We start from the raw sequence: 15,421 nt of genomic DNA, 5'->3' as shown, positions 1-15,421 counted from the left end.
TGGCTGACTCACACAGCATGGAGACAATGTTTAAGAAACCACACAATTATGAGAGCACTCGGCCTTTCAAGTTTCCAAAACAAACTCCTCTCCTTAGAGATAAAACACGGTCCGAAGATACAGTTGAGCTCAACTTCTAAGAGCCACTGATGTAAATAATTCTCATATTTATCTTCATTCAGAAAACACCAATGGGGATGACCCCATACTAAATTCAGCATCTCTGTACCACTGGCTGGGAATGTAAATGACAGGACTCAGACACGATCTCCTGGAGCTGAAAGTCTCAGTCACTTCCTCCATTCCTACTCCCCAACTCTGTGGGAAGAAACTGTTCTTGGGTGCCTCTCCCACCTCAGATCCACAGCAAAAGTTTGCTGGAAAACCATTGGTCCTAATCGAGAAAGAATCATCTACATTTCTGCTCCTGTTGGTGACTCAGGGGGTGGGGTGGAGAGTCTCTGTTTCAAACATATTCTAAGTTTATGGTCGCACACACATCATTTCTTAAGCAGGACAGAAGAATGGGATGGGATACGGTGTTTAATGTGGAAGGTGCTATGTGTTGCGAATTAAGAAACCTTGGACAATCTGTGGGCAACTGGAAACCTAGAAAAGATCTGGTACATTCTAGACTCAGTGTACCACACCAGTTTTTTTTAAGTACATAGAATTTGTCATCACTATTAAGTTTTCTCACTGGCTAATTTTCTGGATGTTGTGACGATATTCGGGCAAGCACAGTGTAAGGGAGAAAGGGTTTATAGTTCCAGAGGGGTCTAGTTCATCACTGCAGAAAATACATGGAAGCAGGTAGGACAGGAAGGCAGGAGAAGCACTGAGGCAGAAGCAGGGGGCTGGCTGGGTGGTTATGTTGCATCTGCACACAGAAAGCAGTGACTAGGAAAAGGAGGCTCAACTACCAAGCCTTACAACTCCTCACTTCATCCCCAGGGACTCGTGCCACTGAGGTTCAGCACCAAAAGAGCCTACAACCATATCAAGCAGCTACTGTAGCTGAGGACCCACTCTTCAAATACGGTGGCCTGTGGAGGACACTTCACATTCAAACCACACCAGTCTCGATGGTTTGTTTGTTTGTTGTTTTCTTGTTTTTTTCTGAAAGTACTTGAGTTTCCTAAACTTGGATCCATCCAGCACAACAAGTATCATTTAGGTATATAATCCCAAATGTTATTTTAAACTATTTTTATGTAATTCACATGTGAAAATAACTCATAATTTCATTTTCCTAAGACCAATAACTATGAGAAATTATGGGACCATCAATACTCTTAGAATATAAATACTACTGGGGCCAGGAAAATGTCTCAGCAGGTAATAGTGACTATCACACAACTCTAATGACTTGGGTTTGATTGTCACAGTTGTATCAAATTCTGAACATTATCCTTTTACCTCCAAAGGTATCTCTCTGTCTCTGTCTTTCTCTGTCTCTCTGTCTGTCTGTCTCTCTCACACACACCATATATATACATATAATATATATATTATATATATAAATATATAAAATTCAAGCAATCTTAGGCCTCAAATAAAAAAACTGAAAATAAGCACAATCTGATTTAGAAAGATGGCCTAGCATTCAAGAATATGTATTTTCCTTGCAAAGAACTTACACTGGGTAGCTCAGAGCCACTGTAATCTCATTTCTGGGGAATATGAAACATGCTTTTGTCTTCTAAAGGCATCTGCACTTATGTGTATACACCCACATACAGACAAGCACAGAATTACACTTAAAAATGTGTATGAAAATAATGAAATACATCTATAACAGCAGAATTAATATTGGCTGAGAGGAAAATATTGAAGAAAAATACACTCCCTCTTTGTAACCACAATATAATTGCCCATCATATTTTTAATGGAAGGTTTGGTAATTTACATCATTATCATTTAATTGCGTCTTTACCAATCAGGTTTAAACAAGGCAGAAATTTCATTCAGAAAGGACATAATCTAGAATTTATTGCCCACAGGGGTCCAACTTTAGTTAGCCTCAGACAGGCAGACACTAAACCCAAGAAGGAACCAAGGCCATTAACATCTTAGACTAGTCATCTCTGCAGGATACCACAACTATTTCTATGATTAGAGTCAATAAATATATATTAGACATTCCCTGCTCTAACATCCATAATCTATTCAAACTTTGTAGAGGGAATGTGAAACTATCCACCAGTCAGTTCAGGCTTCAGTTATGGGCAGTTCACTGTCCTACATTAAAGCCCCCTGTTTTGGCCCAGTGCCATGTAAGAAAAGTCCACATCCAGAGACAGCTAACACACAAAAACTGCTTATCGAGTGCCATCTGGATTAATGCTTTAAAATATCAAACATAGAGCCCACCCAAATGTTTTATAAACTTTGCATACTAATGTCTACAATTGGCTTTTATTGATGACACTAGTTTTTCAAAACCTGAGGATTAGCTAAAATCTCTTAGCAAGTCTCTACCCAAACTCCCTTCCGCTAGAGTCAAAATCTCCTAGAAGCTACAACCTGGATATATGAAGAGGCTGCCTGAGGCTTCGAATCCAGACATGCAGGCTGGGTTTGATTTCTAAATGTCTGGTGTAGATTAAAGGGTTGTAGGCTCTCCCTCTATGATGTGCTTCTATCTGTGGGGAACAATTTCAAAGGTCAGAAGGACAACAAGTTGGACAATCTCACATTTACAAAGTGCATCTTAAGAATGGTTTTATTCTTGTTGATCAAGAAACACTTGCCTAACGTTTATTAATATTGTAGAAAGAAAATTAGCCCTAAAGTCTGCTTCACTTTGATCTGTTATCAAAATGAGATTTCCATTTTATACTTGTTATTTAAGAACGTTATTTTTGCATGTATTTCTGTATGTGTGCATGTGTGGAGGGTATGTGTGTGGGGGCGGAGGGGGTAATTCCATGTGTGCCATGGCGTGTGTGTGTAGGTCAGAGGACCAATTGCAGGCATCTAGACTACGGAAAGAATTGGATCCCCTCGCCCCTTTCTGCATTCGACCTTAGGTGCTGCATAAGATACTTCCCACCTGTTATCTGTGAGCAGAACATGACACGGTGATTGATGTGGCTAAGGCCTGGAGTAAGACTGTGGCTAAGGCCTGGAGAGATGGCTCGGCAGCTAAAAGCAATTGCTTTTGCAGAGAATTGGATTTCACTTCCAAGCACACAGCGATGGTTCACCACTCTCTATAACTCTAGGTCCAGGGGATCTTATTCTCTGGTCTCCGTGGGTCCCAGGTATGCACATAATACAGAGACACACATACAAACAGAATACTCAGAAATATCAAGTAAATCATATTTTAAAGAGTATGAATAGATCGTGACATGTAGAACACCGATCTTACCCTCATCACTTGGACAAGGCACTTCAAAGGAGAACCGTGGTGACAAAGTCAGTTCTAGATTTAGTCTTTTGACAGGAGAAAAACATAACAAAACCAAAACAGTTCCAGGAAATGTAGATGAGGTGACGCAGGCCCAAGTATTTAACCCATTGTAGGTAAAAGTTATGAGATGCTGGATTTAGTCACGAATCTATCTCACAATTTCTAAATTAGTCTGCAGGTGAGAGCAGGCATTTTGATGGGCAAGGTAGCTCTGTAGCATGTCATTCCGGAAAAATGCCCACTCTAATGGTTAAGGATAACCTTTAAAACTATATTATATATTTCACCACACAGATATCAGCACCAACAGTAGGAAAAGTGCTATACATCGGAGCATCATGGCTGATGGAAAAGAGGAGCCCTTCCTAACGAAGAGACTTGAGTTCATGTCTAATCTGCTCTACTAAAGAGCCAGGCAATCAAAAACTGCTCCACTAAGGTATCTTAGGTATTTTTTTCTTCTCCACTATGATCTGGAGGTCTGGTTAGCCACTTTCACATCCAAAATCTAATGTAACTGGGTAACATTTCTATAGATTTCATGGTGGAGTTTATCCTAGATGTGAATTATAGTGTAGGAGCTGTGAGAGATGCCTACCTGACAGGACAGGGTAGACAGGTATAGCTGCTTCCTGGTACCCTGTGAAAGCCTAGCTTTTAGAGAATGGGTATGCAGGGTTTCAAAGGGACCTAAGCACTCCCTTCAGATCCTAATAGGATAAAGTGTATGCATAATTCTGTGTGACCCTTCAACTACTGACGTTCACGCCATGTTATTGTTCGCATTGCACATTAAGCGAGCAAATTTTCAATGAACTCTTGCTGGCTGGAGCACAGACACAGATGTCAGGCGGACTCCTTTGTTCATAAGGTTCTCATTATTAGCTCAACCCGAGCTGAATATTTGACTGAAGGAAAAGACCATATCATTATTTTCAGATTTCACTCTATGACTTAACGGGGCGACATCTGCCAGCTTCAGAAACACCAAGTGGTGCTTGGCGCCAGCCTTGGCGCTCTTTTCTGTGACTATTATCCTGAATGTCTCAGCCCGAGGAAGCCTCCTCACCATCAAAACAATTTAATAAAAACGAAAATTCTGATTAAGAGTTACTCATCAATTGACAGGGCATGCCACGCTAGTGCTATTATGAATTATACCCCATGATATTTTAGGGCTGACAAACAGAATTTGCATTCACAAATGGGCAAACTAGAAAGCCAGTAACTATTTTCATGATTTATAAGTTCTGTGTTATGCTTGAAACCATATTTCTTTAATAGGTAAATTGGCATTCCTTTGAATAACTCAATCTGCTTTAAATCTATTCTAAGGCTCTGGGCAGCACAAGGGAGATTTGAAATACTTATATTTAATTCTTCTGCTCAGCTTTGGACCATCTCTCAAGCGTAGATATGGTAGGAAGCTATGACGTAGGAATACTTGTCAAGAATGCATTGCAATACTGACACCAAAGCCACTTAGAAAGATGTTACAAATCACCCAAATTGCAATTATAAAAGATTTCATAAGCCCACTAAAATGTACATTAAAACAGCATAAAGGAGTAACTGATTCCATGTGTCTGGACATCATCAATAATGCAAATCAACAAGGATAACCTGAAATCACCTTTGCTTCTCACTAGAAAACGCAATTCAGGGGCTAGGGAGATGGATCAGTGATTAGGTGTGCTTATTGTTCTATCATTAAAACCTATGTTTAGATCCCAGAACCCAGGTCAGGGGACTCATACATGCCTCTAAGTCTAATTCTAAAGGATCTGATGCCCTCTTCTGGCATTCACAGGAATCTACACACACACACACACACACACACACACATACACACACACACACACACACACACACACAAAATACTAAAATAAATTGGTAAATAAATAAATAAAGCAAGTCTAGCTTTCTATAGTAAAAGGACCTTGGGTTTGTGCTATAGTTGCTCCAAATGCCCGGGAAAAGAATGGCCAATTTTTTACCTGAGAGTCATATGCAGAATCTTGGAACATGAGGACCTAAGAGAACTTGCCCTCTTTTCCATCCAATGTTTTAAATACATCTTAGGCAAATGTTCATTCAGTCTCCTGGAAATGCCTGTTTTCAGTTCAGTCCTAAGTCGAGCAATTTAGTTCACTAATTGGCATTTCTAATCCTAAGAATATCTTTAGAAGAGCAAATGCTACAAGTGCTTCTGTAACTCACATACTGGGTTAAACTGATTTCGATTAGAATTTTAGGCTTGGACCTGCATTACACTAATGTACAAGCACCTGCGGCTCAAGGCCCAACTAACTCTTTTCTCTTGGGCCTTTCTTCTCTGGATATTTTCAATGGCTAGAGACGACCCTATCTGGTTCACATTAGTATTTACTAGTAACTCTTGTATGGTGGCATTCAGATAAGATCTAACAAGTAACAGAACCAGTAGGACTCATACTTTGTATGATACCAAATTTAAAATTTCCTAACAGCAGACTAAGTACATTTGCAACAGACTGAGCACTTGTGGCCATACTATTTCTGTTTTGCAATCTTAATTGCCCCTTCCCCAGACCCGTCATGTCTTTGAATTAGGAATGAAAGTCTTTGGGGTTGATTAGATCTTGAGAGTAGAGTCCTTCTGAATGAGATTTGCTTTTTCATGAACAAAGCACATAGGAGCTCACTAAGCTTCTTCTACCACAAGCAGAATAGAAGCAGAAAATGATTCTCTGGATCCCAGGGCAAGGCCCTCACCAAGCTGGTATCCTGACTGTAACTTCTAGAACTTCTAGAATATTTATTCCAAGGAATAAATCCTCTTGTTCAAAAGCTACACAGTCTATGCTACTTTATTACCACAAAAGAACAAAATAAAAACATCATTTGAAGATTAGACCTTTAACAAGGTACAAAACAGACAGGAAAATGATGTGAATAGTAACCCAGCCCAAAAAAAAAAAAAAAAAAAAAAGGCATGGAATAAAACATTATGCTACAGGACATATACTTAACTGTATGAATACAGTAAAGATTGAAAGAACTTTCTCACAAAGATCACAAAATTTAGTCCAAAGGTTAGTATTAAGCGACCACATTTTAATTTTTTGCACTTACCATGTTGTATGTCTTTCATATCTAAATGAAGACTAGACATTAGAATCCCTACTGCTTGTGATCTTTTGTTGCTAAGTAACTTGACAACCTGTTCAAGAAAGAGGAAAACGAGAAGCATTAACTTAAACCCTAATATGCTTAACGAGATTTTAAACTACTAAACAAGCCTCAGTTCTGTCCTCTGAGCATCCCTCATTATAATCTGCAAGTTTTCTCATGTGGCATATACCCAACATTCACTCAGCCGTTTCTGGTTTTCCTAAAAGTTAGCTCCTTTAAAGTTATTCACATAAGTCTCTATCTGACATGCCTAAACCAAGCCCCATCCAAGCATCCAGTCAATGTCTCGTTCATTATGTTGTATCATGGAGTAAGGGTACCACAGTTCTCTACCATCTACTAGAGCTAAAACACTAGGTATCAATCTAGAGCTTGCCCTCTCCTCGGCTTATACATCATCATGGGCAGGAATCTAATCAGTCCAGGGTGCTTGCCCCATATCTTCTGAAGCTAAGCCCTCCATGTCAATGCCAGTGTTCATGTCTATATTATTCTTTGCATAGATCAAGTGAAAAGGTCTTTAATAGATTCCTCCCAGTCAGTATTTCTCAACAGTGGTGCATGACATCACCACAAAGTTTCAAAACATAAGTTCCCTAGGCTATAACCTAAACCCACTTACCAAGAAATCTGACAGTAGGGGTATCATCAGTATCTTCTACATCTCCTAAGAGATGCTAGGACCACTGATGGAATTTCATCCTTTCCATCCACTCTTTTTACCTATACCCAAGTACCCTTCTAAACCTGCTGGTATCTACTTGTTGTTTCTTGACCTTTAACCTTTATTCTTTTCATAGACAATGGTCTTTATAAAGGTTATATAGGAAACTCCATGGTTACTTCCTGAAACCTGCCCTTTCCATTTTATTTCAGAAACACTTGATTCCAAGCTTTCATTTACATTCTAATACCCAAGACAGTAGGGATAATCATCTGGCATCATCCAGAAGGAAATACATTGAGAAGAAGACAAAACTCTCAAAGGACAGATGTTGCTGTCCATCAGTGTAAGAAAGTCAACTTCTGTGTTATGAATCATTCCACTTGTCCTTCCCTATCTAACGCCCTGGATAACAAGAACCCAAAGTTCACAAAATGGAATGTTCTTAGAATCCAGTGGCTGAAGTTATTATGGTAGAGAGACAACATAGTCAGATCCTCCAAGGACTCAGTTAAAAAGTAGAAGACACAAAACTAATACATAAGCCATATAACAAGAATTTTAAAAGAATACATTTAGTTTCCTAGTCACAGTAGTTCTAGATAATTCACTTACAGCAATGGTTTTTATCTAAGACTTCCGCAGCAGGGGAAAGGCTCCAGGAATGATGAACACAGATTCAGCAAACCAAGCAGTGTGCCTCACCATTCTACTACTCTGAATGACCTGGGATCTTCTGAAAACGGATTCTGATTCCCCAGTCTGTCCCAGCTCCCACATGACACCTGTGCTGGAAAGCACAGGAGACGCCATTCCAAACTTCTCCTATCAACACTCTAAAGCATTCTAGAAAACAACTCCAGTTCTATAGGGCCAGCTTTTCATCCAGGAAAACAATGGGAGCAGCAGCAGCGGTGGCGTCAAAAGGTTGTGGTGGAACTGGTCATGGGCCAATGCATTCAGCACTCAGCAATGTGCCTGGCAAGCAGTGTGTGGATCGTAGTAAGGGAAACCTGTGGGAAGCTGGACATACAACACTAATAGAGCATGGCATCTTTTATCTTTATGGATTCACCCGGTTCACAGAGGTATTAATCCAAATACTACACTAAGAGAGAAAACAGCTAGATGCATCATTGCATTTAATTCCACAAAGAATTACTATTCCTCCTTTCTGTTCCTGTAATAATAATAATAATAATAATAATAATAATAATAATAATAATAATAATAATAATAATAATAATAATAATAATAAACTAAAACAAACAAACAAAACCAAACCTCAGACTCGCATGAACTGGGAGAAGTCTTTTGGTAGTAATTTCTTGGCATTGAATATCAGCCATGACAGGAGTGCTTTGACTAGGTGCATATCTGGCCATAGCTCCTCATAGTTTGGCCCCTGTCAACACTTTCAAGACCCTGCTGCAGCCCACCTACTCTGCATAGCTAGAAATGGGTATAAAATGGACATTAAATAAGGTTGGTCTGAATGACTACGGCACCAGGGAGATCACCTTGGTCTGTTTCCACTGCCTCTAGAAGGTTTTCTCTTACACGATAGCAGAGCGGCAAACTTGATGGAAATATGGTCCCAAATGTTTCCAAAGATCACTAAATGTTTGTTCCCTTGCTTTACAGCAAATCCCTATCACTAGGCTGAGTAGTCAGACATAGAGATTTCTAAAATAAGAATCTGAGGGAGTTTTACACCAATTAAATCAATAGGAGTCCTATTAAAGTTACGTACAATTTTGCATAAGACAAAAGGAAAAACTAGACATTTTCACTGGTTTATTCCATTTCATCCATCAGTCTGTATAAATGACCAGGGCGGTCTTAGTGTGTATAGGGAGGAAAGGAGGATGGTGCATTGTAACACATGCAGTTGACAGTATGGTTCAGGTATTATCTAGCAGGCACATATAAAATCGATGCTGTAAGATAGAAAAGGGTAACTTCCCTTTGTTCTTAAGAGATCTCCGTAGTTGAGCTGCAAGCCTGGATCTGACTCCCAATATTTTACAAACTCTCAGATCCCTTAATCCCTTTGACCTGGACTCCTGATCTTTAAAATAAAGGATACACTCCAGTGATGGTGGCCCGTCAGAATAACCACAGTCACTAAACATAAAGCTTTCCAAAATATGGTCTGCAGGCTGCTGCCATTCTGTAAGCCATATGCCACTTATCCACTAAGCCATCGGGGAGCAAGCATTAGGACAGTTTTATTAACAATCATCCAAAGTAATACCTGGTGTACTGAATCAAGAGTCATATGTACTTGTCTTAGAAAAGCCTTCTCATTTTTTTAATAATTTGTATGCAAATGTATGCATTACATATATAAGATAAAAGTATGGAGTTATCACAAGAGGTTAAACTAAGGATTTAGAATCTGTTTTTGGCTAGTACAAAGGAAGAGGAAGACTTGTGCCAAGCATTTTTCTCAACCACATTCATCCAAAGTGTTGCTACCCCGGAACAGTACGTTTCTTGTCACCGCTTACCAGTTATATTTTCATTTTAATTTTCTTATTAGTGTGGGGAATCCAAACTAAAACCTCACACAGGCCAAACCAAATCATTTTAAATATTACTAAGAAGGTGGTTTTGAAAGCCGGGTACTATGTTTTAAAAAAAAAAAAAAAAGAAAAAGATTCTTACTCCGCACTCACTGGCTTTGCCCCCACACAAGGGTCAGACAGTAAAACAGCATGATACTAATGTTCTATGCATGCCTATTAGGGCCAGGGCCCAGTGTCTCCCACCACTAAGCTAAAAGAGAAACCCTTAATACAAGCCCTAATGGGAGACCTGTAAGCAACAAACTGAAACCAGCATTGACAGAAAGAGAGAACAAAAGGCTCCAAGTTTCTCAAACCGCAGGAACTAATACAGAACAACAAGCCACATGTGGCAGAGCAGGCATGGGAAATATGCACGGACCGAAAAGATTCTGGGCTTTGTTTCTGGTTCTGAGGGGAAATATCAATGATCTCAGTAATGTTTATGTGGATTGCACATTTGAAAGACAACAGTTTAACCCTGAATCCTAAGGATACGTCACCTTCATTTCATGTCTTTTTCCATGAATTTTCAAGTATGACTTCTAGAAAGTTTAAAGTTATATACAATATTCCCTATTAGGCAATACTAGTTAAGAAAACATCATAAGTTCATACAGAATGCTAAACACATTAGCCTTTGACCAGGATCTAGACATTTCATGTGCATCTTCCCCAAACACCACATCTCTGTTTGCCTGCCTAGATATCTCCCACCCCCCTCCATCTTTCTCTCCAGCTCTCTCTATATATCCAATTCTCTCTCTCTCTCCATCTCTGTCTCAAGTTGAATTCAAATAATGGAAGTTAAAGATGGCATCTAAAGGCAACCATGAATAATCATGCCTGTAATTCCAGAATTTGAGCAGGAGAGACAAAAGAATCAGAATTTTAACAAACACATGTTATGTGTAAAGACTAAGTTTCTCTGGTCCTTGAGCAGGCCTCCCTGCTTTGGTCAGTAATGGAACTACATGCTATACATATGTCCTGCTAGCACAATCATTTTCTTTTTTTAGTGCTATTGTTGCATTTTTTTATTGGATATTTTTAATTTACATTTCAAATATTATTCCCTTTCCTGGTTTCCTATCCCTCCCCCTTCCCTTCTTCTATAAAGGTGTTCACCTTCCCATTCCCCCTATCCCCCCACCCCCATTCTCTTACACTGGGGGGTCCAACCTTGGCAAGACCAAGGGCTTCTCCTTCCTTTGGTGCCCAACAAGGCCATCCTCTGCTACATATGCAGCTGGAGCCATGGGTCTTTCCGTGTGGAATCTTTGGGTAGTGGTTTAGACCCTGGGAGCTCTGGTTGGTTGGCATTGTTGTTCTTATGGGGTTGCAAGCCCCTCTAGATTTTCTAATCCTTTCTCTAATTCCTCCAAACTGGGTCCAGTTCTCAGTTCAATGGTTTAGCACAACCATTTACAAGACAGAAACATACTTAGACAGTGAACCAGAGATGCCAAAATCCCAGATTTCTGTTGAGTTTAGGAAATTCCTACTTCTGGTTACACCCCAATGCCCCAGAGAATACCAATACCCCATATTCAAATCCTTTGCTCTTTTACTTAGTTTGCATGCCCACATTAATTCAATGAGGTTCACGTTACTCTCTAACTGTAAAAACAAGCTAACCTATTTATAGTATACTTAACACGATCTCTTTCTCTGTTTAGAGCGATCACACCCTAGTCTATTAATGTCAACTTCAGCACAGAAACAGTAAAACACATGTAATCCATCCTAAAGTCACACTCAGACATAACTATGACCCTGCGTGTATTTCCACATTTTCAATGAAACCACCCTACATTTTTCTTCTGTAACAAAGTACATTCCTCAGTGGATGCTCTGGGAGAAGCCTAATATGGACATGATAGGTCTGATGTCACCTAAAACTTAGTGTTTTTCTTCAACAGCCTTTCTTCTCTCCTTGTTCCCTGATCCTGCACACCTTTTTCTTTTGTCCCTAAAATTTTACCCTTTCCACAAATATGATCTTATCCATTTCTTTTAGTGCCATCATAAATACTACTTAAGGGTTTTGTTTCCTTTTTTGATGTACTAGGGAACTTAACCAGGATCTTGTACAAGCAAAGCTCTATCTATCACTGAGCTATACGTCCAGTCCATACTTCCTAGATCCTTCGGTTAGTTTCTGAGCTGTGCGTACTCTTCTGTCGCTGTGACTTTGAGATACGGTTGGCTCCTGCTCTTCTTTGCTGGTTTCCCCTAGACTTCAATGTCCTTTTAATGACAACTATGCACAATCTTTTGTCTGGCAAACTATTTTTTTCTGGTCACTATCTATTAAAACCTTCTACTTAGCTGTCTTCCTTCCTACTTTAACTCCACACAACCAAATTCTAAGCTACCCCATTTTACAAAGTAACGGACTATCATTAACAGGCATCATATTTAAAAACTATCTTAGAGAATGTTGATGTTATAGTCATAGAATTTTGGCATTTAAACTGAGTATCATGACTGCCCACCTGAGACATTTTTCATAGCCTATTTGACAAGGTATAACCCTGCAGATAAATTTTGAACAATAGATTACAAGAACCATGGGTTATCTTTGATATGCTATGACAAATACTCAAGATGTTAAATGTATAAAGAGAAAGTGTTTTAGTATGTTACACAGCTTTGTAGATTTATAACCCTGGCTGGCTGGTCCTATCAATTCTAGGTCTGGAAAAGCATTTATTTCTCAGTTAGAAAGCAAAAGAATGGGAAGAAGGGCATGGGGTACCACTGTTCCTTTGAAGGATTGCCCCACATGACTTGAAGATCTTCTACTGAGTTCTATTAAAGATTCCCTAACTTCTCAATACTCCTGCCTTGTGGACTAAACCTACATAGGTGCCTTTAGGAGACATTTTACATCTGAACTGGAATACAGTAAGAAAGCACAGAGCTCCTGAAGAGAGCAGTGCCCTGCTCTCAACTTCTGGGTTATTCTCTCAGGTTCAAAAAGAAAATTATAAAAATCAGCCACCTTCTCTATCACATTCTGCCCTGAGTCTGAAGTAGTAAAAAGGCTGAGACATGAACTACAGACAGCTCAGACTTCCCCTTGGTCACAACAGACCCAAAATATTCTGACACTTGTACTCAATATCAGACTAGACATTGTACATCAGGCAATGCCTTTATTGGAGAGAATTAACGGATGTCAACAGGAAGTAGAAGCAGCCATCCTTTGCCAGCTCATCTCTGTCTCACCGTCCATACATCTCAAGCAGCCATCCCACATCCCCAGTGAACTTCATGGGGACATCTGACTCATTCTTCCTCATTACCCATATGCAGTCACATATCAGGCTTCACTGATGATTACCGCTCTAGTCTGTGACAACAGCAGCCTCCTCCCACACTCCCTGGTGTCAGCACTCATAACCTCCTTCCATAGACACAGCCTGATGGATTCTGGTTCTAAGCTCAGCAATGCCTTCATCCTGTCACCCATCTCTGCTCCCTTTTATTTCTGCTTTATTTTAGACTGGGATGATGGACACATGGAATACCCATTGGACAGAAAAGTTGAAGTCACATCCATCTGGGATGCTTCTCCTAAACATACCCAGCCTATCCTTCAGCTCCTAAGACCTGACATAAGACTTTCTTTTCTCTCATGGATCTTATACTCTCCCACTAGAACATGTACCTATCTAGGGAATTCTCTATAAAGTGCATCTATGCTATAGGTAAAGACCATGACATATCATTTATTTCAATACTGAGCACACTGACTGAAACTTTTCAGGCAATAAGATATATGAACTTTGCCTCAACTGGTATAACCTATGACAGATGTCCCCCTGACAACTTAGAAAAATGGTTCCTGGGTTTGGTTAGACATCAAACCACCTACAAATCACTTTGATTGTCTTTTGTTGTAGTTTGCCCTGGAGTTATCTGTATTCTGATGCTAATTTCACTGCCCCAAGGACAGCTGTTCAGTCAGTACTCAGGACTCAGGTGACTTCACCAGAACCTTCTCCCCATTGAATTTGTAAAATACAGGTGAGGTGCAGGTACAGGACAGAAGGAGGCCTGTCATTGGATAAGAAGGAAGGATGGGCGGGAGAAAAGTTTGAAGGAGGAGGAGGAGACTAGAACAGAAGAAGAGACAGAAGGGAGAGGGTGAGAAGCCATGGCAGGTGACGTTAAGATTCTGCTCTGTGTATTTACAGGTTGTTATTAATGTTCCTAAGGGATGGATGGTACTGGGATTTGTATGTTTAGGTGGGCAATTATATCTTATCAATTGGATCCAAGATTATTGTGCTGTGTGTTCTTTTATGTGAGGGTTTGAGTGTAGGAAAGTGTGCGGCTGGGATGTATTTCTGCCAATATATCTAGCAGATACCTTGGGCATCGCGGTGCCGATCCTACTGGGGATAAAAGACATTTTACATTTTTTTTATGTTTTATATTTTACAACCACAGTCTTTACTTTTCATTCCATGTTCCAGGGATTCAATCCATGCTAAAAACAAACAAACAAAAAAATTCCAACACTGAGCAATAGGCCCTAATTTTTTAAATGAAAGTAAGGTTCCAGTTCTAGACTCTAAAGAATCTTTTTTCCACATAGAATATTCAGTTTTCTAACAATGTCATTATCTGCTGCTAATGCAGAATTTTTGAGTGGGTGTGCAGCTCTTCCACTACTAAACTCAAGTCAACAACTGCAATGTAACATCTGTCACCTCAGACTCTTCCTACTATGTAATGGGAAGATGATATGATCTATATGATTAACCAAAACAATATTGAAATAATTACTTGATCAACCTACAATCATGCATGCTACACTCAGGATATTTTCTAAAAATAATATATTTTGGATGCATTACATGGAATATGTAATGACTCATTGTAATGAGTCATCAAAAGGCTCAATATTAAATATCCAGATAGCTTGAAATTTTAAGCACTTATAACTAGGAAAATCAAAAACTTTAAAAGGAAACTCAATAATTTGCTTATCATGTAAATGCAAACTCCAAATAAGAGTTTGGTTCTCCAATTCCTAGCTAAGGGAGAATGCTGCTTTCTTCTGAAACACAACCAGAGCCTTTTCTGGAAACTGGATATTAGATTGGAGGATGAGCAAACAGATCCAAAAAGGCAAATCCTTCAAGAAGTAAGATACAAACAGCCACAACAAAAGTTAGGTAAATGCAAACCCCAGAGCAGAATTATACAGCATAAAGACCACTGTTTCTCACACAGCTATGTGAGCACAGCATGGTTTGCCCAGTGGTATATAATACACGTGGGCACTGTCAGAAGCACAGAGCAGCCAAGGGCACTGTCATGACAATGCTCAGAAGACAACATGAACAAGTAGGGAACAGTAACACTTAACTGAGCTAGGGACCCACAGGTATGTGGAAAGGTTCTCAATCTCAGAAGGTTTAGAGATTAGATTTTTCTTTTTGAGCCATGCCTTTATCTAAATTATCAACTATATAAAACATTGGACATAGATCATTAATCCCCAGATCCCAGTTTGCCTACTTGCAGAAGACCATCCATAATCCATATGCAAGAGTCCTGCAACTTCAGATAAACCAT

The 15,421-nt window shown here is 39.5% G+C and overlaps 1 protein-coding gene across 1 annotated transcript in view; it reads right to left on the bottom strand.

Moving 5' to 3' along the window:
• Fmn2 (formin 2) overlaps positions 1 to 15,421 on the bottom strand; it is a 309,451-nt gene that overhangs the window by 171,757 nt on the left and 122,273 nt on the right. Inside the window, 1 exon segment of the mRNA XM_032914755.1 lies at positions 6,533 to 6,620. Coding sequence (XP_032770646.1) covers positions 6,533 to 6,620 — 88 coding nt within the window.

The sequence above is a fragment of the Rattus rattus genome, chromosome 10 (assembly GCF_011064425.1).
Source record: "Rattus rattus isolate New Zealand chromosome 10, Rrattus_CSIRO_v1, whole genome shotgun sequence".
Lineage (NCBI taxonomy): Eukaryota > Metazoa > Chordata > Mammalia > Rodentia > Muridae > Rattus > Rattus rattus.
Note: the sequence above shows the minus strand (reverse complement) of the source record. Positions and strands in the feature narration are given on the sequence as shown.